We start from the raw sequence: 21,432 nt of genomic DNA, 5'->3' as shown, positions 1-21,432 counted from the left end.
AGTAAAATATATTTTAGACCAATAATTTTAATAAGGAATGAAAGAAGTAACTATGCTGGGAATGTTACAGAGGATTAAAACAAATTTTCCTCATGGCTTCATTATTTCCGGACATTTTACATCTAGTATTCTGTAAAAGTGTTCTTATTACATAGTTTTTGGAAATCATTTTTGGGGGAATAGAAGTTAGGTAACAACAATATATAAATACTTTGACTTAAATTCTAAAAGAAAGTATTTCATAATCCAAAGCTGTTCAATTTTTCAGAAAAAAACCCCAAAAATGGTCCTCAAGAAAAAGAAATGTCCCCCCCCCTGGCCCGAATTTTTCCAGGCCTTCACATCTTTATTATAGTTTACAGACTTTACTTAATGAATCCCATTGATCTCAATGTGTTTACACCTGCATATATAGGACTAAAATTTAAAAGATACACGAACCTGTCTTGTATCAAGTCATGCCATTCCTTTATCTAGCACAGTACAGTATATTCCAGGGATAGGCAGAGGGTAGATCTGGGTAGATTTCTGGGTAATTCGCAATACATCAGAAAGGATTTCTGATATATTTAGCAGCAACAAAATGACTCCTCTCTGACCCTAAGTTATACTGTTGAAATGAAGAAAGCTTGTGGTGACCAGGAGTGGATTTGGGTGTACAAGGACTGTGAGCTCCATTTAGTTCTGGGATTCAAAACAAACAACAGGGTTCAGAATCCTCAGTGTGTATCTTTTGCACTAGGCTACAGATGGTGGATCTTGGGGTTCTAGTAAGAAAAGAAAAAGAAAAGTAGATTCCACAATCCCCATGTCTTCCCACCGCTGGTCTACCCTGACTTACATCAGTTCCTCAAGGATTCAAGCAAGGGCATTTCCATCCTCACTACAACCCAGGCTCTTCAGTGATGTGGGAATTGGATGCGGATCTTCTACATACAAAGCATGCATTCAACTGCCCACATCCAGATATATGCACAGGCAACCAATAGCAAAACAAGGATGCAAATATACTGAACACATATGCTTATCCCTATGTGCCTTTCATTCCCAATTTGAGATAGTTTAAGAACTCCAGATCCTCTGGAGATGCAGAGGACACAACATTCAGCAACACACGTGGACACACACTCACAAAGCTGCATATGCAGATACTGTTAACATGCACCCTCAGTCACACAGGCATCCCTTCTCCACATCCCACAACTGGGATGTTCAACAAGGGATTAGAGGTAAATACATGAGGCTATTAGCCAGAAGAGTAAATTCCAGGTCCAGAGGGTAGTATCCAATGTGAGTCCTACTTACAGTCGACTTATTACAATGAATGAAATTAGTCATCTCTAATAGAAGTGTCATTTATTTCAATGGGGTTACTCTACATAGGACTATCATAGCATACTACCTGTAGAACTTATGCCATATGAGGAGGAAGTGGCAAGTATAGAACAGCACTGCAAATCAAGAGTCCATAAAAGTCACTAGCCCACAAAAAGTTTTAAACTGGCCCGCACACATATGCCTGTGCAAGGGACGTGTGCTTACAGGTGGCTCTTCAAAGTGGAGGGGGTACAGTTTCTGCTGTGGGGTGAGGTTGCACTCCTGTACAGATGTACAACCACCCAATCCAGCACCATGAGGCAGCCACTTCAAGCGCTGTTTTGATTATTTGTTGTTTTAGTATGGGTGGAAACAGTGATTCGACTTAAGATTCCATGGCATTGTGCAAAGAATGGCGTTGGAAATCACGGGAGAAATATTTACATGTTTTTTGCAGTAGCACAGTTGTGCTGTTAAAAACAACAACACCCAAAAGTACACACACACACACAGAGGCATGCCTACACCTGGGCATGCTCAGAGAGGAAGAACTTTACAATGGGTGGGAAGAGGGGAGGGAAAGACGGTCAAGGAGAAACCTGTCTACATCCACTTGCTGGGGTTATTGGCAGGGGGTGGGGAATGTTTTAAAGGCCTGCAACACCTTCTATGGTGCAGAAAGCACACGGGAATGCCACAAGCACCAAAAAGCAGTAAAACATCAAGATGTGTGTGCTAGAAGGCTCCCATCTGGCACCAAATATGTTTTGGAGCTGCCCTGCTAGATGCCTCCAGACCCTTCAGATAGGTCTTCTCTTGATGGTTCCAGAAAGCATATATTCAATTCCCATCCTGCCCCTTTACTCACTTTCTTTCTGCTCTGGCAACTCTGTTATTCCCAGCTCTTTACTCAGGGACAACAAGAGGACCCCCACAAAACTATCATCCAGTTACAGAGCACATCTGCCTCCACAGACTGTACCACCAAAATCACGGATCCAGCATTTGTGAGCGTGGCTATGGAGCACAAACATGGAAAACAGGCAAGGGTCCTCATGATTTCATACAATGTTTATAGAGCAACACCCCCAAACCACAATCCAATCACAGAGCACGTCTGCCTCCACAGACTGAACGATCAAAATCAGGGATCCACCACTCGGGGGCACGGGCGCAGTGCAAAAATGTGGATAACTGGCACAGATCCTCATGATTTTTTCATGGAATCCAATCACAGAATACATCCATGCTCAGGGAATGAACTACAAAAAAACATAGATCTGGGCCTTTATGGCACCACCATAGTATTAAATCATGGATATGAGGCACAATTCAGTGTGGATCCCAGGATTTTTTGCACTGAGTTCCCCACCGCGCCAAAACCTCATCAAAGCATGGAATTCATCTTTGTCCAACTGGAAAATCCCATATCTGCCTCTTCAACTCAAATAGGGTGATCATTTATGCAAGGCGTGGATGCTGATGGATCATCTGGATTTGACACGTATGTCCAAAATCCACTTTGAGTCATATAGCACATCCATGTCAGTAGCATGGATCCTATACTTCTCAGAGCCAGGATGGGGGGAGGATTCAAGATGCAGTTCCTTATGGGTCCACTGGATTTTAATGTAGTGTCCCCACAAATGCACTGTTACATCACAGGGCACATCATAAGAACAGAAGACGAGCCCTGCTGGATCAGACCAAGGGTCCATCTAGTCCAGCGCTTTGTTCACAGTGGACAACCAGCTGTCGACCAGGGACCCGCAAGCCGTGCAACAGCACCCTCAAACCAGTGTTCTCCAGCAACTGGTGTATACAAGCTTACTGCCTCTCATAGCGGAATCTATAGGAGGCAGTATTTCATAGGGCAGCTAATTTTATGTATTATATTTTATTTAGTGTTGTTCCCTGCCTCGATCCAGAGGGAGAGGCAGATATATATATACCAAGGGTTTTAAAGAAGTTACTACATGTTCAGCTTCTTAAGATCCAGCTCTGAGGATATTTCCCTCAAATCAATGGTTTTGTACTGCAGTGGAACACTCAAATACAGGATCAATAATTTGGTTCACACTAAACAGTGTGATCTATGATTTGATTATGGCTTCATGTGGATCTCATATAAGCTTCAGATCCATGTTTTTGTGTCGTAGTCACACCCATGAATAGTGGATCCATGATTTTTGTTGTTCAGTCTGCGGAAGCAGATGGGCTCTGTGATTGTAATGTGGTTTGGGGGTGGGTGGGTTGCTCTGTAAAAATCATTTGAAATCATGAGGATCCCGGAGGATCCTTGCCTGTTTCCCATGTTTTTGCACCATGCCCATGCCCATGAGTGCTGGTTCCGTGATTTTTGTGGTTCAGTCCATGGAAGCAGATGTGCTCTCTGATTGGATGGTGGTTTTGTAGGTGTCCTCTTTAAAAATAATACGAAATCATGAGGATCCTTTTTTGATTTCATGGATCCATGTTTGCCCAGACCCAATGAAAAATCCTCTTTAAAAACATTGATTTCAAAAGAAAAATCTTGGGCTAGGGTGGAGAACTGTGAGAACCCATCAAAAATGCAAGCCCCTGCAGGCCTGGAGGAATTTGGGGGTCTCCATTTTGGGGGTGCTGTTTTTCCCTAGCACGACTACTCAGAGTTCAACTGTGTTCAGTGTGACTTACTCTCAGGAAAGTGGACTCAAGAATTGCAGCTTTACAGAGATAATCTGGGTAAAATCCAATGTAAATTCTATTTAGATAAGATTCTTTGAAATTATTTTGTATAAATTAGTCGCGGCTAACTGAAGTTCCATTCATTTCAATGGGTTGAAGTTCCATTCATTTCAATGGGTTTACTCTAAGAAGGATTTACGTTGGAGTTTACCATTCCGATCAGTAGTACTTCCCACGCCGGCTGTATCTTTGGCCCACCCTGGCCCGCTGCCCCCCAGCTTCCCCTGCCTCCTCCCCACCCTTCCGAGGCCTCCTCTTCTACGTGGCGGCGCAGTCCCGTGGAGCGGCAGCAGCCTTGGAGGAGGCAACCCACGTCTTGGAGATCCAGGCCAGGCTCGGGTCCGGCTTGGCCGCCGTCACCCTGAAGGCGCCTTTGCCGTCGGCCTGCCGGAAGCAGCTCTTGGCGGGGCTCAGGCCGGCGAGCGCCCCGGTGGGCTTGGGCGGGCCCCTGGCGCCCGGGTGCACGCGGCTGTGCTTGACGAGGTGGGAGACCTGGCTGAAGCGCTGCTCGCACACGTGGCAGGCGTAAGGCCGCTCGCCCGTGTGCGTGCGCTCGTGCTGCACCAGGGTGGAGCGGTCGCTGAAGCGCTTGGGGCAGGCGGAGCAGGGGTAGGGCCGCTCGCCCGTGTGCACCCGCTGGTGGATGGTGAGGTTGGAGCTGTGGCGGAAGGCCTTGGCGCACACGCAGCAGCGGTAGGGCTTGCTGCCGCTGTGGATCTGGCTGTGCGTGCGCAGGTTGCAGCTCTGCGAGAAGGCCTTGCCGCAGTCCGGGCACTGGTAGGGCCGCTCGCCGCTGTGCGTGCGCAGGTGGATGTGCAGGTTGCTCGGGTGGCGGAAGCGCTTCTCGCACAGCGTGCAGGCGTAGGGCTTCTCGCGCGTGTGCACGAAGTGGTGGCGCCGCAGGTCGGCCCGCTGCTTGAACGCGCGCCCGCACTCCGCGCACGTCAGGTCCGGCACCACCGTGGCGCTGAACGGAGGGTGCCACGTGATGACCGGCAAGGCCGCCGCCTCGTGGATGGTCGCCTGGAGCAGCAGGAACGGCGGCGGCGGCGGCCGCTTCTCCTGCTGGCGGGGACTCCTTTTCCTCTCGGGCAAAGGCGGCTCCTTCTCCAGCTTGGGGGGCTCGCCCGCAGCCTCCGCTTTATTCCGCAGCTTGGGGGGCTTCCCCACCGACGCCGGCTGCTTCTTCAGCTTCGGCGGCCTATCCTGCGCCTCTGGCTTCCTCTTCCTCTTGCCGGGCTGGGCTGTCGAAGTGGGGTTGCCGGAACCCTGCCCTCCTCCGGAGGTTTCCCCCGGCAGCGACGGCCGAGGACACTTTTTCCCGGGGGCGGCCTGGCCTGGCGTTGCCGGCCGTTTCTTCCTTTGCCGGGGTTGACCCTTTGGGGCTGACGCTTGCCTTTTCTTGGGGCGCGTTCTGGCCGGGGCCATCTTCGGGTTTCCCTGGTTCAGAGGCTGTTCCTCAGGGCTGGGACCCCCGAATGCTCCCGCTGGGCCCGAACATTCCCCAGTTGCTTCTGTTACCGTGGCCTGTTCATGTTGTGCCATGCTGGCCCTTTTCGAAAGAGGCCTCTTTTCCGTCGCCTGGTCCTTAAAGTTTGGAAACAGAAAATTTCCTGGAGTGGAAAGAAGGAAAAACGGATGCAGGTTTGCTTTGGAAAGGGGCAAAAAGAGATGTCCCATTCTTTAGCTGAGGAAGGGAGAAGAACCATGCAAGCCTGAATTTTGGGGGAAAGAAAGACCATCACTACTAGATTTCTTGATTGTAAGACCCTGGGGGCAGGGATCTGTCTTCACATTCCTTGGAAAGCACCATGTACACATACGGGGCTCTATACAAATAATAATCGCTATCACTACTTGGGGTGGGTGGGGGAGCACCTCAGTACTGAAAGGGAAGGAAGAGACGTTCTGTTGTCAGATTTTGTACCAGGCCTCCTAGATTTTATGGTTGCCCTGATTCAACTAGAACGGGAGGTTAAAAGAATGAGGGTGGATGATATCTCTTGTTTAAGGACCACAGAGATTACAAGATCCAAGTCATGGTTCAGAAATCTGCATTTGACACTCTGGCTGCTATGGTGTTTGAGATTCTCATCAGAGGCCCTTTTCTGGGTTCTGTCGAATATCTGAGGTACAACAGGTGGCTGCAGGGGAGAGGACTTTTCCAGTGGATTTGGAATGTTCCCCCCCAGTGAGGCATGCCTAGTGCCCACCCATACGTTTCTGGTACCTGGCAAAGACCTTTGCAATCCTTTTTATCCCTTTATGCATGTTTATACAGGAAAACGTCCTGCAACTCCCAGCATGCCCCAGCTTTTATTAATGTTACTGCTGACTCCCTGTATATAGAATCATAGAATAGTAGAGTTGGAAGAGGCCTATAAGGCCATTGAGTCCAAACCCCCCCCCCCCCCGCTCAATGCTGGAATCCACCCTAAAGCATACCTGACAGACGGTTGTTCAGCTGCCTCCTGAATGCCTTTAGTTTTAAATATCTGGTGACATTAAAAATATATATTCTTATTTATAGGATTGGATTCTATTGTTGTTTTGAAGGGCAAGGTGCCCTGTGAGGATTTGCTCTAAAAGGATCTAAATTACTTAAAACAAATATAAATAATATATTATTCATGGACTTTGCCTTTACACCCCAACCCTCACATTCCATATTTTACTAGCCTGTTACAGCATCAACAAGCTGTATGCATATACATAATTATTCAGGCTAGATATTTTTACTCCAGATGCAGGTTTCTGATTGCTGCATTTACAATTATATTATTATTAGTAGTAGTTCTAATACTACTGCTGTTGCAGAATTCTTAAACATTAAGAGTGTCAGAGGCCTTACTTTCTGCCTCACCAACAGAAGCCATCAGACTGGCGGATATTAGGAATAGGGCTTTCTTAGCGGTGGCCCCACACCTTTGGAACTCCTTCCCCAGAGAGGGCCTCATCACTGCTGGCTTAAAAAAAAAAAGAGACCTGAAGACATAATTATTCTAGTCTGCATTTGGTGCCTAAAAATAATTAGCTGCTACTGCTGTGTGTCTTTTTAAATGTAATCTGTATGTTTATATTTTGGGGATATTATAAACCACCTTGTGAGGGCAGTGCACCCTGAAAAGCGGTTTAAAAGTCTTTTATAAATAAATAATAAATCTTGATAGCCCAACCTCCCATGTTTGCTTTACAAAATAGACAAACAACCCAGCTAAACCAACTGCTTAAGAGGTTTGCCAGCTGTAGCATAAGCAAAGCTAGTGACCAAATTAGGTGAATCAGAGCTAAGATCCTGGTTTAATCCCTTTCCTCACCTGTGAATTGACTCTTTGGAGCAGTTTCTGTCATGGTATCACTCTGAAAACACAGTTCTACCCCTTGCTGTATCTGAGCCATTATCTCAGGTTTCTCGTGAGGAACTCCTACCAAAAAGGAAAGGATAGAGATCTGTCACAGCAGGATCACAGATTACTTAAAGGCAAAGCAAAGAAAGGCTACTGTCCTTGGCATGTCTACATAACACTTTTAAAACCAGGTTTTGATCCTGTTTTGACCAAGAAACTCAGGGAAAATAAGATCTATAAAGGGGCTACTAGGTAACCTGGTGCCCACCAAATGTTTTGGACTACAATTCCCATCAGCCCCAGTCAGCATGGCAAGTGGTCAAGGATTATGAGACTTGTACCCAAAACATTAGTAAGGCACCAGGTTGCCTGCCCCAGAAATATCTTGAATTAAACATTTTTAGTAACCTCACAATTGCAGGACAAAGTTCTGAAAGTCAGGCCTACTATTTTAGTGGAAAAGTGGGATAGAAATTAAATAAATGAGTAACTACATGAGACACCAAATAGAAATTGTGTGGTGGAGGTAGAGGGCTGATCCAGATTTGGACTGCAGTAAGGCACAAAGGTGCCATCCTAGGCTCCCACCTAGATCAAGTGCTCTCCTTTCTACCTGCTATTTCTTTTTTAAAAAAATCATTTATACAATGATTGTGTAAATGGCTTCTAGTTTTGGTCATTAAAGAGGATTCAAGCCACTTTATATTTGAAGTGTGCCTGCCAAATATGCTTTGAATATAAACAGTCACAGCTCCACAAGGGAATAGGAGACCATAATCTCCCTCCACAAAGCAAGACCAGTTATGCAATGGCATAAATCAAATTCCCCACCTCGCTTCTGATTAATTATACAATTCAAATCACAAAGTGCATCACACAGAAAGCAGTGGACCACGGTGTACCATGCCAAGGAGTACAGGGAATGTACAGAGGGTTCTTGCAATGAAACCATGCCACATGGAACATAAGTTTGACTTATACTGAGTCAAACCATCAGTTCATCTGGACCAGTATTGCTGACACTGACTGGCAGCAGGTCTCCAGGGTTTCAGGCCTGAGTTATTCCAGTGTTACCTGGAGATGCTGGGGATTGAAACTGGGTCCTGGATGCAGTCATGAGCTGTCCCGCTGAGCTATAGTCCCTTACTCGAGGAACAAGCAACCATCTCCACCCGCAAACCGCCAGAGTTCCACTAGTCAATACAACATGGCAGGGCAAACATCCCTTTCCGCTTGCAAGTGTTCATAACTAGATTCATAAGGGAACTCAAAAAGAGCCCTAGGCCTCTATGCTGTGTTGCCATGGTACAAGAGCGAGGCCTACCCAAGCAGGCCAATCCTCACCCAAGGTGGACACATTCTGGAAATTCTCCAGCGTGACGTCACGATACAATGCTCGTTGCTCCTCTGTTAGGAAGGCCCACTCTTCATTGGAGAACTTCACGCAGACATCTTTGAATGGCACTGGCGGCTTTTTGGATTGGGAGGGAGGAAACAGGCATGTTTAGAAATGGAATGGAACGAAAGTAAATGCAAAATCCCGTCAATCAGTCCCCCAAATGCACTAAGAGAAAAAGCCCTTTTTCTTAGGTCTTAACATGTAGCACTAGGAAAAACAACAGCTTCTCCCAGCTCAGCTATGGAACCTGAACAGTATCCCTAAATGAGGTAGCAAAGCCTCCATTCTCGTGCTCCAATTCAAGCTATTTTACTTTCCCCTAATTCTATCAGTGACAGCTCTGATGGCTGCTTCACACATTACAAAATTCCTGCAAGGACTGTGTAGGGAACAGCCCAATACCCACATACAGACAATAGGACAATCTTCCATGAACGGGTGCCCTCCAGATGTATTGAAGTACAGCTCCCAGCGTCCCCCAGTCAGCCATACTGGGAATAGGTCAAGCTGCCATAGGGTACGATGATCCTACATGTGTGTAAACCACTGCATGAACATATATACTCAATGCTGCAGTATGTATGTGACAATTTATAAGCATGTACCTAACAAATAGGAAGCTCCCTTATACCAAGTCAGTTCATTGGCCTATCTGGCCCAGTATTGTCAACACTGACTGGCAATGACTCTCCTGGATTTCTGGCCGGATATTTTTTTTTTTAAAAAAAATTTTTTTTTTGCCCTAGCCCCACATGGAAATGCCAGGGATCGAACTTGGAATCTTCTGCATGCAAAGCAGGTAGTCTACCACTGAACTCTGGTCACAAGTTATATGACCTACAAGGTGACCTACAAAGTGGGTCCTATGTGCAAGAATGGTGACATTTTGTACTCACTGAAATGACTACACAGAATACAAGTAGGAAACTTCAGTGGACAGACCATAGTGCAGTGGTCCCAGGTTCAGAACCCAAAATCTCCAATTCAAAGGATCAGTTACGAGATAATGGGCCTTTGAGTTTCTGCCAACTTCCCCAATCTAGCACCCTCCAGTTATTTTTGACTTCAACTCCCATCATCCCCAACCAGCAAGGCCAATGACCAGGAATGCTGGGAGTTGTAGTCCAAAATATTTGGAGACCATCAGGTTGGGTTACACGGCCAAATAGTTTAAGGCCTGTGTTGGGTCTCACTGACTTCCTGGTAGGACCACCCAGGAACTGGATGAAACCTCAGAGTAGGAGGAAGATCCTATCACTGGCTTAGTGTTTGCAGGGGTCTAGAGGAGTCAGAGGATGCCAATAGTGCTCCTAAGAACACTATGTGAGGAGATGCACCATTCAAGAAAGCCATGGAACCAAAAGGTCTTGACTGGTCATCTTTTCTGCTCCAGATCTTCCAGGATCAACCCCAGGAGCAAAGGCATCAGCAAGACCCGAATGGAGGCCCAGACTTGGAGGCAAAGGGCTCATCTGGCAGCATGGCAAATATTTCTTAACCCTACTCATGAGGAGGGTGCAGGCAGTAGATCAGGAAGGGGTGGGACAGCAACATCACATTTAAAGCGGCTCAAATGGATTCTAAACATTGCTGAAACAACATCTCTTCCTGTGCTCCATGCTGGACAGCTCCCATGCTAACCTGAATTGTCTTATCCTTGACTTAAAGGACTGGTCCTGGTAAGGCAGGATTTGATCCACATGGCAGGGCTAGCAGGAATGGGACTACCTGGTTACAAAGCAGCTTACTATTATTTGTATTTATTTTATTGATTGATTGATTCATTTCATTTCATTTCTGCACCACCCAATAGCCAAACCTCTCTGGAAGGATCACAAAAATTACAAGCTGCAAATGCAAGGTGTTCCTAATATACAAGTTCCTAATTGGGTTGAAGCTATCACATAGCTCCTGTCATATGACCCTTGCCCTCACCACTGGCATAATGAGCCAGGAATCAAGTAATCTAAGGAAACCTGAAGAAAATGAAAGAAGTGGCAATCTTCAAGAGTGCCAAATACAGATATAACAACATAATATGAGAAGAGCCATGCTGGATCAGACCAAGGGTTCATCTACACCAAGCAGGATATTCCACTATGAAAGCGGTATACACAGGAGCCACACTACTACTTTATAACGGTATGGAAGTGCACTGACAACTCTTGGGGCCCATGACACATGCCACTTTCATACCACTTCCAATGTGTTATATCCTGCTTGGTGTAGATGTGTCATGGGCCCTAACAGTTGTCAGTGCACTTCAATACCACTATAAAGCAGTAGTGTAGATCCTGCAGTGCACTTCAATACTGCAAGAAAGCAGTAGTGTGGCTCCTGCCTTTCATGTAACACTTTCATACCACTTTCATAGTGGAATATCCTGCTTGGTGTAGATGAGCCCCAAGTGTCCATCTAGTCCAGTGCTCTGTTCACTCAGTGGCCAAGCAGCTGATGCCCAGGAACCTACAAGCAGGACATGAGTGCAACAGCACCCTCCCACCCATTCCTCACCCTACCCCATTCCATCAATTGGTGTATATAGGCTTACAGCCTCTGCTACTATAATAACATATAGCCATCAGGACTAGTAGCGATTGATAGCCTTCTCCTACAAGAATTTGTCCAATTGACTTTTAAAGCCATCCAAATTGGTGGCCATCACTACATCTTGCGGTAACAAATTCCAGAGTTTCACTATGCGCCGGATGAAGAAATACTTCCTTTTATCTGTCCTGAACCTCCCACCAATTAGCTTCATGTTATGAGCCCGGGTTCTAGCATTTTGAGAAAGGGAGAAAAATGTCCCGATGCTTAATTGATGTATATGTGAAAACAACCAAGCAATATAGAATGGTAGGGGGTCAAGGAAATTCCATCACCTAAACAGTCTCCTACCTTCAACTCAGCTTTGGATAAAACAGTCTTCCCCAAACTGGTGCCCTCCTGATGTGTTGGACTGCAATGGACTGGAATTGCAGTTTGGAATTGCAGTCCGATACATTGGGAGGATACCAGCTTGGGGGAAGATGGTATAATGTGTACATTCAGTTTAAGTACCTAGCATGAAATAAGCCCCAGGGTTAGCCAATGCATGAAAACGAATGGGAAGAATATCCTATAAGCCTCTCCGCCACCTCTCCCATCTCTCTCACCTCATTTCCCAGCTGGAAACCTTCAGCAAGGTCCACCGCCTGGGCGCAAGTCTCAGGGCTACATTCCCTGACCCAGCTTTGCATTTCCTGCGGCAGGATAGCCAGGAACTGCTCCAGGATCAGTAGCTCCAAGATCTGTTCTTTGGTGTGCTTCTCGGGCTGTAGCCAGCGTTGCCCGAGTGCCTGGAGCTTCCGGCAGGCTTCCCGGGGGCCCTTGGTCTCCTGGTATCGAAACCGCCTGAAGCACTGGCGTTGTGTCTCCGTGGTGATGCCATACTGATGCAGGATGCTCCCCTTGGCTACATCATATATGTGAGCCGACTCACGCTCCAAGACGCTGCAGGCCAGGAGGGCTTTGCCATTCAGGTATGGTTTGAGCCGGGCTAGCCACTCTTTCCTGGGCCAGCAGTGTTCCTGGGCCGTCCATTCAAAGGCCTCTAGGTAGGCTTCGATATCATCCTCACGGTGGAGGTGAAGCACCCACGTGTTCATCAGTGGAAGAGACATGCTTGGGAAGGCCTCAACAGGAGCACCAACGCCTTTGCCAAGTTCTTCAGATGCACCCGCCGGCTCTAAATTCTTCACAGGCCCATCAGCAGCTTGAGTTTGCAGCTTTTCACCAAGGTGTGGCAAAGATGTGGTGCCCACTGCCTGTAACACTTGCTGCCAGGCATCCTCCCAGCACTGGGGTGCCCTGGAGTGCGCCTGCTGCGGCACCATCTGGTGGAGCAGCTCCTCAATGGTCCCACAATGCACCACATTGGGCAGCCCATCGGCCTCCTTCGGAGCTGGCTCCCCTTGGCTCTGCTCGGTGAGAGCCAATCCAATATCCACTGCGGTGGCCATTTTCTTCAACTTTCCAAGCCTGTGCCTTATAGCTTATAAAGTCTCTTTCTTAGGCAGCTGCTGGGCTGCGCTCAATTGTCAGCTGTATTTTCGAGGAACTGGGCTGGGACAATAAATATAGATACTCAACGCTGCTTCGAAATCCTCTTTACCAGAACAGAGGGACCGAAGGCATCCAACAGCATTCTTATCTAAAGAAGCAATGCTTCCAAACACCTCCTTCTGAACAGAGAGAGACAGAGAGGAAAGAAGCAAAAGGTTTAATCTACCGAGAAGCTGTAGATTAATTTTTGTGAACCACCCAGAGAGCTTCAGCTATTGGGCAGTATTAAAATGCAATTAATAAATAAATAAGCTGAATTCTGGGTACTCATTAATCAACAAGTTCCTAACCCCAGCTCCAGGTTTTTGAGATCCCTTGGGCAATACACCCTCAAGGGGCCCCTCCCTCAGTGCCAGCAGCTACTCTTGCCCCTCCTCTTCCTCTTCCTCCTTGTCCTCATTACTGCCACTTGCTGCTTGACCGGCAGCAAGCCAGTGAGCAAGTAGGTGAGGGCATCTGCTTCTTCTGCTTCTTACTGTCACCATTGTCTGGCCAGAGCAAGAGGCACAGGAATAAGGAGGTTGCAATGGTGAGGTTGGCCCCTCCCAGGGTATGGGCCCTCAACAGGTGCCCGACCATACCTGTCCTTGAGTTTGGAGAGGCATCTGTCACAAAAGCTGCAGTGTAGGATGTTGTATACCAGAGTCATCAGACTGATAAATCAATCAAGCTCTCTCCTAACACTAAGGGCATTTTTGCAAATGAGCCGCAAAACTGCTGTTTAAATCTGGGGTGAGTCATTCACAGGTATTATTTGTGTGGCAAATCAGTTAGGTGAATTTAATGGGGAGGCAGCTTGGTTTGTTCCTTATCACTGAATGGGGCTTTCTGGTTGTGATTTGTTTTTAGATCACAGAAATCTAAGCTTGCCTTCCCCACACACAGTGTAAACAGTGAGGGAGGAAGCAGCAGCCAGGCACCTCTCCATCTTGCCTGGGTCCAGCTCCAGCTGAGAGCCCCCTCCCTCCTGCTGTCAACTGTCTCTGCAGAGGCCACCAGTGAGGGAGGAAGCAGCAGCCAGGCACCTCTCCACCGTGCCTGGGTCCAGCTCCAGCTGAGAGCCCCCTCCCTCCTGCTGTCAACTGTCTCTGCAGAGGCCACCAGTGAGGGAGGAAGCAGCAGCCAGGCACCTCTCCACCGTGCCTGGGTCCAGCTCCAGCTGAGAGCCCCCTCCCTCCTGCTGTCAACTGTCTCTGCAGAGGCCACCAGTGAGGGAGGAAGCAGCAGCCAGGCACCTCTCCACCGTGCCTGGGTCCAGCTCCAGCTGAGAGCCCCCTCCCTCCTGCTGTCAACTGTCTCTGCAGAGGCCACCAGTGAGGGAGGAAGCAGCAGCCAGGCACCTCTCCACCGTGCCTGGGTCCAGCTCCAGCTGAGAGCCCCCTCCCTCCTGCTGTCAACTGTCTCTGCAGAGGCCACCAGTGAGGGAGGAAGCAGCAGCCAGGCACCTCTCCACCGTGCCTGGGTCCAGCTCCAGCTGAGAGCCCGCTCCCTCCTGCTGTCAACTGTCTCTGCAGAGGCCACCAGTGAGGGAGGAAGCAGCAGCCAGGCATCTCTCCACCCTGCCTGGGTCCAGCTCCAGCTGAGAGCCCGCTCCCTCCTGCTGCCAACTGTCAACTTTAACTGCTGAACTTTGCGTTGCAGTGCCTGAATTTCCTTTCCTTTCCCCTCTTCTCCTCCTCCCTCCCAATCCCCTTTCCTTTTGTGTCATGTCTTTTAGATTGTAAGCCTGTGGGCAGGGACTGTCAAGAAATACTTTTGTAAGCTGCCGTGAAAGCCTATTTTGGCTGAATGGCGGGATAAAAATGCTTAAATAAATAAATAAATAAATAAATAAATAAAATAAACCACTTTCACAGGGATGGCTGGAGGATCAGCCTGGAATGGCCTGCCGGAGGAGATTCATCAACTTGACAGTCTTTTAGCATTTAAAGAAGCAATAAAGACTGATCTATTCTGGCAGGCCTATCCAGTGGAATTTTAGAATGTTTTTAGGATGTTTTTAGGATGTTTTAATCATGTATGCTATGTTTTAAAACAGTTTTTATGTGTTTTATATTCACTGTTGTTCCCCGCCTCGATCCAAGTTGAGAGGCAGGTAAGAAATATTTATTATTATTATTATTATTATTATTATTATTATTATTATTATTATTATTATTAGATTAAAGCTCAGTTATGCAAAAGGAGGAAGGCAGAACAGACTCTGGCAGCCACAAGTTTGAACAGACCAAATTCTAGATTGAAACAAGGCACCTTGCCATAAATTGATTAATTAAGTCTTAAGAATGGATTTATTACAGAGAACTACAGGAGAAAAACGAATAGCCTGATATTTGCACCTTTGCAACAGACCAGCTGAGAGCCGGTGTCATTTGCCAGCTTGGCTTCTCCCTTCCTCCTGGTCTTTTATTCCTGACTTCAGAATAGATACTGTATCTAGGGTGGTCAGTATCGATTTTTTAACCACTTCCATCTTTCCCAAATGCTTGGCTGGTGGTTAGGTTTGGGGAGGGTCTTTTTTTTCCTTAAAAATTGCTCCTTGGAGATAACCAAAGAAACATCATTTGCTTCTTTGGTCTCTTCTGCATTCCAACTGCAAAGAGCCAGGTTAGATCGCTAAGTGACCAGAAGCCAGACTCTGGAGGTGAGGAGGTCTGCGATGATTCTCCTGTGCTGACAGACGAGGGGAGGTTGATGAAGATTAAAAACTGTGACATCTGCGTCATGTTAGCACTTGGAGTGATGCAAGCCAGAGGCCCTCTGCCAAAGGCAGTTTGCCCAGCTCTTGTATTAGCAACACACCCTGGTGACACATGCAAAATGAAACGGAAGTAATGTCTAGTTTCTATGAATGGTATCCTGAGTTTCTTGCATTGGTGAATCAAACCAAAGAGCACCACATGCACACACATGATTTTATATTCAATTTTTAAATGTCTCTCTTCCACAAAGAACGTATCACAGCTGCTTTCCAGGAATATCCCCTCCAAAAGAAGAATATATACAATGGGGCTGGGCATAAGGTTGTGGCCCCTCCCCATATACCACACCAGCCTTTCTCGTGCTAATATCCCCCAGATGTGTTGGGCCATAATTCCCATCATGTGTGCTGGGGGAAATGGGAGTTGTAGTCCAAGACACGTGGAGGGCACTAGGGTGTGGAAGGGTGCCATAACCTTTTTTTTTTTTTAAGGATGCACTCAGGGCTCTTTCACCCAAGACAGAATTTCCTACATGGAAGCCAATTGAAATATATTTATTACATTCTGCATACGTGGTCAATCTACACACAATGAGCATTTCATCCTCATGACAACCCCAGGTAGGAGAGAGTGAGAGAGAGAGAGAGAGTGAGTGAGTGAGAGAGAGAGAGAGAGAGAGAGAGAGAGAGAGAGAGAGAGAGAGAGAGAGATTTGACAAAGGAGCTTGACAGCTGAGCAAGAACTGAAACCAAGACTTCCTATATCCAAGTTTAATATCTAGCCACCATGCTGCATTATATTGTGCCAAGTGGCCTTTGCTCCCTATTTCACTATCAGAAGAACAAATCCACAGGCAGCTGAATATAACCCCACCCCACAAATGTACTAATCATCCAGAGGTGCAAAAATTAGACCCACACCTAGTGAACATCATACCCAGATGTTTATATGACATGTCACCTACTTTTTTTTTTTTAATGTCCAGGACCATACTCTATCCACTGCTGATGTGGGGGACACATTAGCTGCCTCGTCCTGGCTTTTTTCAGCCTTCACGCTCACGGCACGGCACCCATTTTCGTGGGACCAGCCCCGCAGCAGCTCCCTTGATGTGGGCACCCCACACTATGCACCCACTTGTTCAGATGTCTGCCTTTAAAAGAGCACATTCTGCCCTTGCATCACACCTTACTTATACGCATGCAGGCTAAAAAAGAAATACTCACCTTCTTTCGACATACGGCTTTTTCGCCACCTCGCCCTGTTTCTTTCCCAGATCCTTGTCTGTGCCTCTCTCCATACACCCCTGTGCCAAATTCAGTCCCTGGTCCCTACACACAGATGGCCCACAAGTGACTTTCCCCTACAACTAAGCACAGTTCGACATTCCTATATCTCCTGCAACATCCCTGCCCCATAAAGCCATCCCCCCCCCCACACACACCATGTGTCCACAGTCCTGATCTCCCCGTACACGTCCTGTACCCTTTCCCGTGTGTCGTCTTCTTTTTGGTATCTACCCCTCTGATCCTCTCTCTCTCTCTCTTTTCCCACAGTCCTGCTTGCTTGGACGGGCGGATCCTGACCTGCAACTGTCCAATCATAGACATCTGGAGGAGGTTATTTTAAACTTTTAGAATACAGTCTGTGATAGGCTGGGATGCCTGTCATTCTGGAAGGGACAATGCAACGTGTTTTACGCTCCGTCCCTCCCTCCCTTCATTTGCCTGCCGTCATCCACAGATCCTTTATTGACCGCACAAACAGCTGGCCAAAGTAGAGAAAGACACACATTTTTTTTGATTGCGCACACAACACACATCTCAGTTCTCACTCATCCAGGAATTGGGATAATTTTTTTTTTTAAAAAAGTTCCGTGCTCGTCAATCTATCGTTCATCACAAAAACATAAGAACGTAGGAAGAACCATGCTGGATCAGACACTCTGTTCACCCAGAGGCCAACCATTTGTCAACCAGGGACCCACAAGCTGGACTTGAGTGTAACAGCACCCTCCCGCCCATGTTCTCCAGCAACGAGTGTACATAGGCATATGGCTCTGATACTGGAGGTAGTACATCCATCAGGACCAGTAGCCATTGGTAGCCTTCTCCTCCAGGAATTTGTCTAGCCCCTTCTAAAGCCATCCAAATTGGCTTTAGATTCCATTCCTGATCTGGTGATGGATTAAGATGCATAGCAGTTTCAGCTACTTTCCTTCGGTCTCCCCAGGGCTCAGACTTCTTCTTGAGGTTGGTTGTTGTTGTTTAATGAAATGTAGGTGCTGGCTGGAGAGTTTGGCAGCTGCTTACAAACATTCATGTTGTGTGAAACTTATTTTGTTCCTATGGTGCCCACGGCATTTCTTGTTCTCTTGCTGCCACATCCTATTTTAACTACTTGGTTGGAGTGCTTCTTCTTACTGTAAATGCACACACAAAAAAAGAAACTGCGATTGCTTGGTAAAAAGCTTAAGGCACAATCCTATGCATGTTTAGACAGAAAAAAGTCTTACATCTCCCAGCATTCCCAAGCCAACTGGGAGTTGTAGGACCTTTTCTGTCTAAACATGCATAGGGTTGTGCTCTAAGAAAACTAGGTCTGTGCATCAAAGCTCTCAAAAATGGAACAGGATGCTGCAAGAGTGACTTTGAGAATGAGTTTCACACCAGGAAGTCCTGGTTCAAAGTTTGTCCCCACCATGAATTCAGTAGGTGAAGCCACTTTCTCTCTGTCCCAACCTACACTCTCTGATCTACAGTATGGGAATAATATTACTGGCCTACCTTGCAGGGTTGTGTTATAAGGATTACTGTAATCTTTAATGATTTAGAATCAAGTGCTCTACACAATCTTATGCGGGCTTAGGCAGCCTTCAGGCTTGGGAGATCTACAACTAGAACCTTGAGATCCACCACTCAGAGCCAGGTACAAAATGGTGGCTCTGGTGGGCAGAGAGGCATATGCTAAGAATTAAAGAACAGGATGTCTCTCAGTAGGGTGACCATGTGAAAAGGAGGACAGGGCTCCTGTATCTTTAACAGTTGTATAGAAAAAGGATTTTCAGCAGGTGTCATTTGTTTGCATGCAGCACCTGGTGAAATTCCCTCTTCATCACAACAGTTAAAGCTGCAGTTAGCCCTGCCCTCTTTTGTATCTGGTCACTCTAGTATAGCTCTTGCAGCTTTAACTGTTGTGATGCATACACCTGCTGAAATTCCCTTTTCTATACAACTGTTAAAGATACAGGAGGCCTGTCCTCCTTTTCATATGGTCTGAGCATATGCTCAAGCTAGGGATTTGTAATTGGCATCAAAACAACATCCTTTCTTACACAGATCAACTCCTAGTTTTCTTCCACATATTCCTTTTGAGCGAAACGGATGTCTTCTTAATAAAGACCTGTGTTGAAATGTGTTGGGAACACAACCAGTGCATTTGTCTCTTTTTTGATTTTGGGAAACTATGACTTCAAATGCCTTTCTCTGCAAAGCTAGTTTCCAAGCAAGCAACAGCCAGTCTGTTTTCCGGACAGCCAACATGGCGAGACACATCTATTCATTGAATGCAGGCTCAGCGCAACCAGTCCAATTTGATACGCAAACTCTCTTGTGAAAAGGATGGATCTGCCAGGTGTGCTGGTTTCTGCCTGGAACATAAACCATCAATTTGTGCCAAAGGTCAAGAAAGAGGTTGTCAAGATCTACAAGGAAAATGAGTGATCATATGACAGGATTTGCCCAGATTTGTCTGGGGTTTTGACGACAAATCCATGAGGGGGAGGGGAAATCCGGATTTTCCCCCAAAGAGCAGCTCTAATGGGAATTAACAAAAATGCTTATAACTCCATCATTTTTAAAGATAAAAACATGAAACTTGGTACAATGGTAGCTCTTAGGAAGGGCTTTAGTCATACCAAATTTGAAACAGTTCCATTCATCCGTTTATTTTTTAGGGATTTTTTTAAAAATTGAGGTTTTAAAATTATTATTATTTTTAAAATCATCATTTTTAAAGATAAAAGATGAAAGTTGGCACCATGATAGCTTTTAGGTAGAGCTTTAGCCATACCAAATTTGAAACAGATCTGTTCATCCATTGATTTTTAGGAATTTTTTAAAATGTGAGGATTTTTTTAAAAAAATTAAATGTTATTTTTAAAGATAAAGAGATGAAACTTGGCACCATGATTGCTCTTAACAAGGACTTTAGCTATGCCAAGTTTGAAACAGATCTGTCCATCCGTTGAGTTTTAGGATTTTTTAAAAAGTTTGAGGTTTTAAAATAATTTTTTAAAAATAATTTTAACATGGCGACCATGTTGTCCTCCTTTTTGGTTTCCAAAATATGGTCACCCTATAAATGACCAACCTTTGGATTGAATTGCCAATCAATTAGAAGGGGATAGGGCCTGTCCTGGAATAAGCCACAGCCTCTTGAAAAACGTGTCCAGATAAGAACAATTTACTTGGAAATAGTCTTTGCTTGCAGAATAAGTCCCACCTGCACTCTGTTCCCACCCACAAGGCTATATAGAAGGCATTGGACAATATTGTCAATATTTGGCCACAATGTATGCTTTGAGGGCTTGGTTATCAATGTGAGACATTGAATCCTAAAATGGCAGTCAACTGAGGAAAGAACTCTTTCTTCCAAAGTTCTGGGATCTGCCTTAAATCACAACCACCAACCAGCTTGAGAGATTGTACACTATTATTGCTTGTTTGGAGAGAGGGCCTGCCCTGACATGGGGTTGGGGGGCGCGCGACGGGAACAAAATGGCAGTCCAGGAGCAAAGATGGAGAGCTCATGCTAATGTTGGATCCTGGAAAGGATCCTGGTTACGTTTCCAGGGATTTACTAATTGCTGAGGAGCTGGAGGAATCAGAAGACTCAGCAGAAAACTTAAAGGTCAACGTTGCACCTGGACATTGATGTCATGATTGAATAATTGGTGACTTGATTGTTTCAATTAAGGGATTGCAAGCAGTTGCATCACTGTACAGTTAGCCTATAAAAAGGATTGTATTCCCATGTACATGTAACTCACTCACTCCATCTATATATCAGAGCTGTATTGACTGACCGTATGTAAGTATTTGTATTTGTGATTGCCATAACTAAATTATATTTTTATATGCCAGTAAAGGTTTCTTTAAACCTACTGAAAGTCTCAGTCTTAATCTGTGTCTGTGCTGACTTTGCTGGAAACCGCTGCAAAACTCTGTTATAAGGTTATTGGCCAGAAGCCCAGTCTGGCAATAACTAAAATAAGGTTGTAAATATTAGACCATCATATCCCAACAGGTTATGGGCCCAGGTCCCAAAACAACCAGCAAGCAGAGTGGTTACAGCAAGAACAGTAGGACTGAAGGATTAAGCCGTGGTTGATTAAATTCCTGAGCGTCTTTGTTGAAAGTCGTAGGAACAGGCAGCCGGAAAGCTATTTTGTATAGCTGGTGTCTGAAAAATCACACGGAGAGAACTGGCAAGAGTGGTTTTGAATTTAAGGGGGCACTGAGGAAGCTGAAACTGTATAGCTGGTCAGGCCCTAAAAGAAATTAAAACACTGAAGGGGTTGTATATCAGAAAAAACCTGTTAAATTGAAAGTATGGCATTAAACGTTGGGAACACTGTCCCTATGGAATTACTTACAGACGAAAATTATATGTCATGGTCATTCAAATTAGAAATGAGCCTAAGAAATCTTGATTTGTGGGAGGTTGTAACAGATGCCCCAGCAGAAGATTTGAATGCAGCAGATTTACGGGAGTGGAGACGTCGTGCTGAGCGGGCGAAAGCCCACATTGTTTTGTCCATGAGAAATGACCAACT

General features: G+C 46.1%; 1 protein-coding gene across 2 annotated transcripts; it reads right to left on the bottom strand.

The window, feature by feature from the left end:
* Positions 1 to 4,300: 4,300 nt before the first annotated feature.
* On the bottom strand, positions 4,301 to 17,119 carry LOC134406694 (zinc finger protein 583-like). 2 transcript variants are annotated; one of them, XM_063138213.1, is made up of 5 exons: positions 16,823 to 17,119; positions 11,946 to 13,013; positions 8,736 to 8,862; positions 7,362 to 7,469; positions 4,301 to 5,657 (listed from the first exon to the last, which is right to left on the bottom strand). In XM_063138213.1, the coding sequence occupies exons 2-5, from the start codon at positions 12,789 to 12,791 to the stop codon at positions 4,303 to 4,305; spliced, it is 2,436 nt and encodes an 811-aa protein (XP_062994283.1). In that variant the 5' UTR covers positions 12,792 to 13,013; positions 16,823 to 17,119; the 3' UTR covers positions 4,301 to 4,302. The 2 variants fall into 2 exon arrangements, with proteins under 2 accessions (XP_062994283.1, XP_062994284.1); XM_063138214.1 differs by having other exon boundaries at positions 17,041 to 17,119.
* Positions 17,120 to 21,432: the final 4,313 nt, after the last annotated feature.

The sequence above is a fragment of the Elgaria multicarinata genome, chromosome 11 (assembly GCF_023053635.1).
Source record: "Elgaria multicarinata webbii isolate HBS135686 ecotype San Diego chromosome 11, rElgMul1.1.pri, whole genome shotgun sequence".
Taxonomy (NCBI): Eukaryota; Metazoa; Chordata; class Lepidosauria; order Squamata; family Anguidae; genus Elgaria; species Elgaria multicarinata.
The sequence above is the reverse complement of the archived record's forward strand: the minus strand, read 5'-3'. Positions and strand labels throughout refer to the sequence as shown.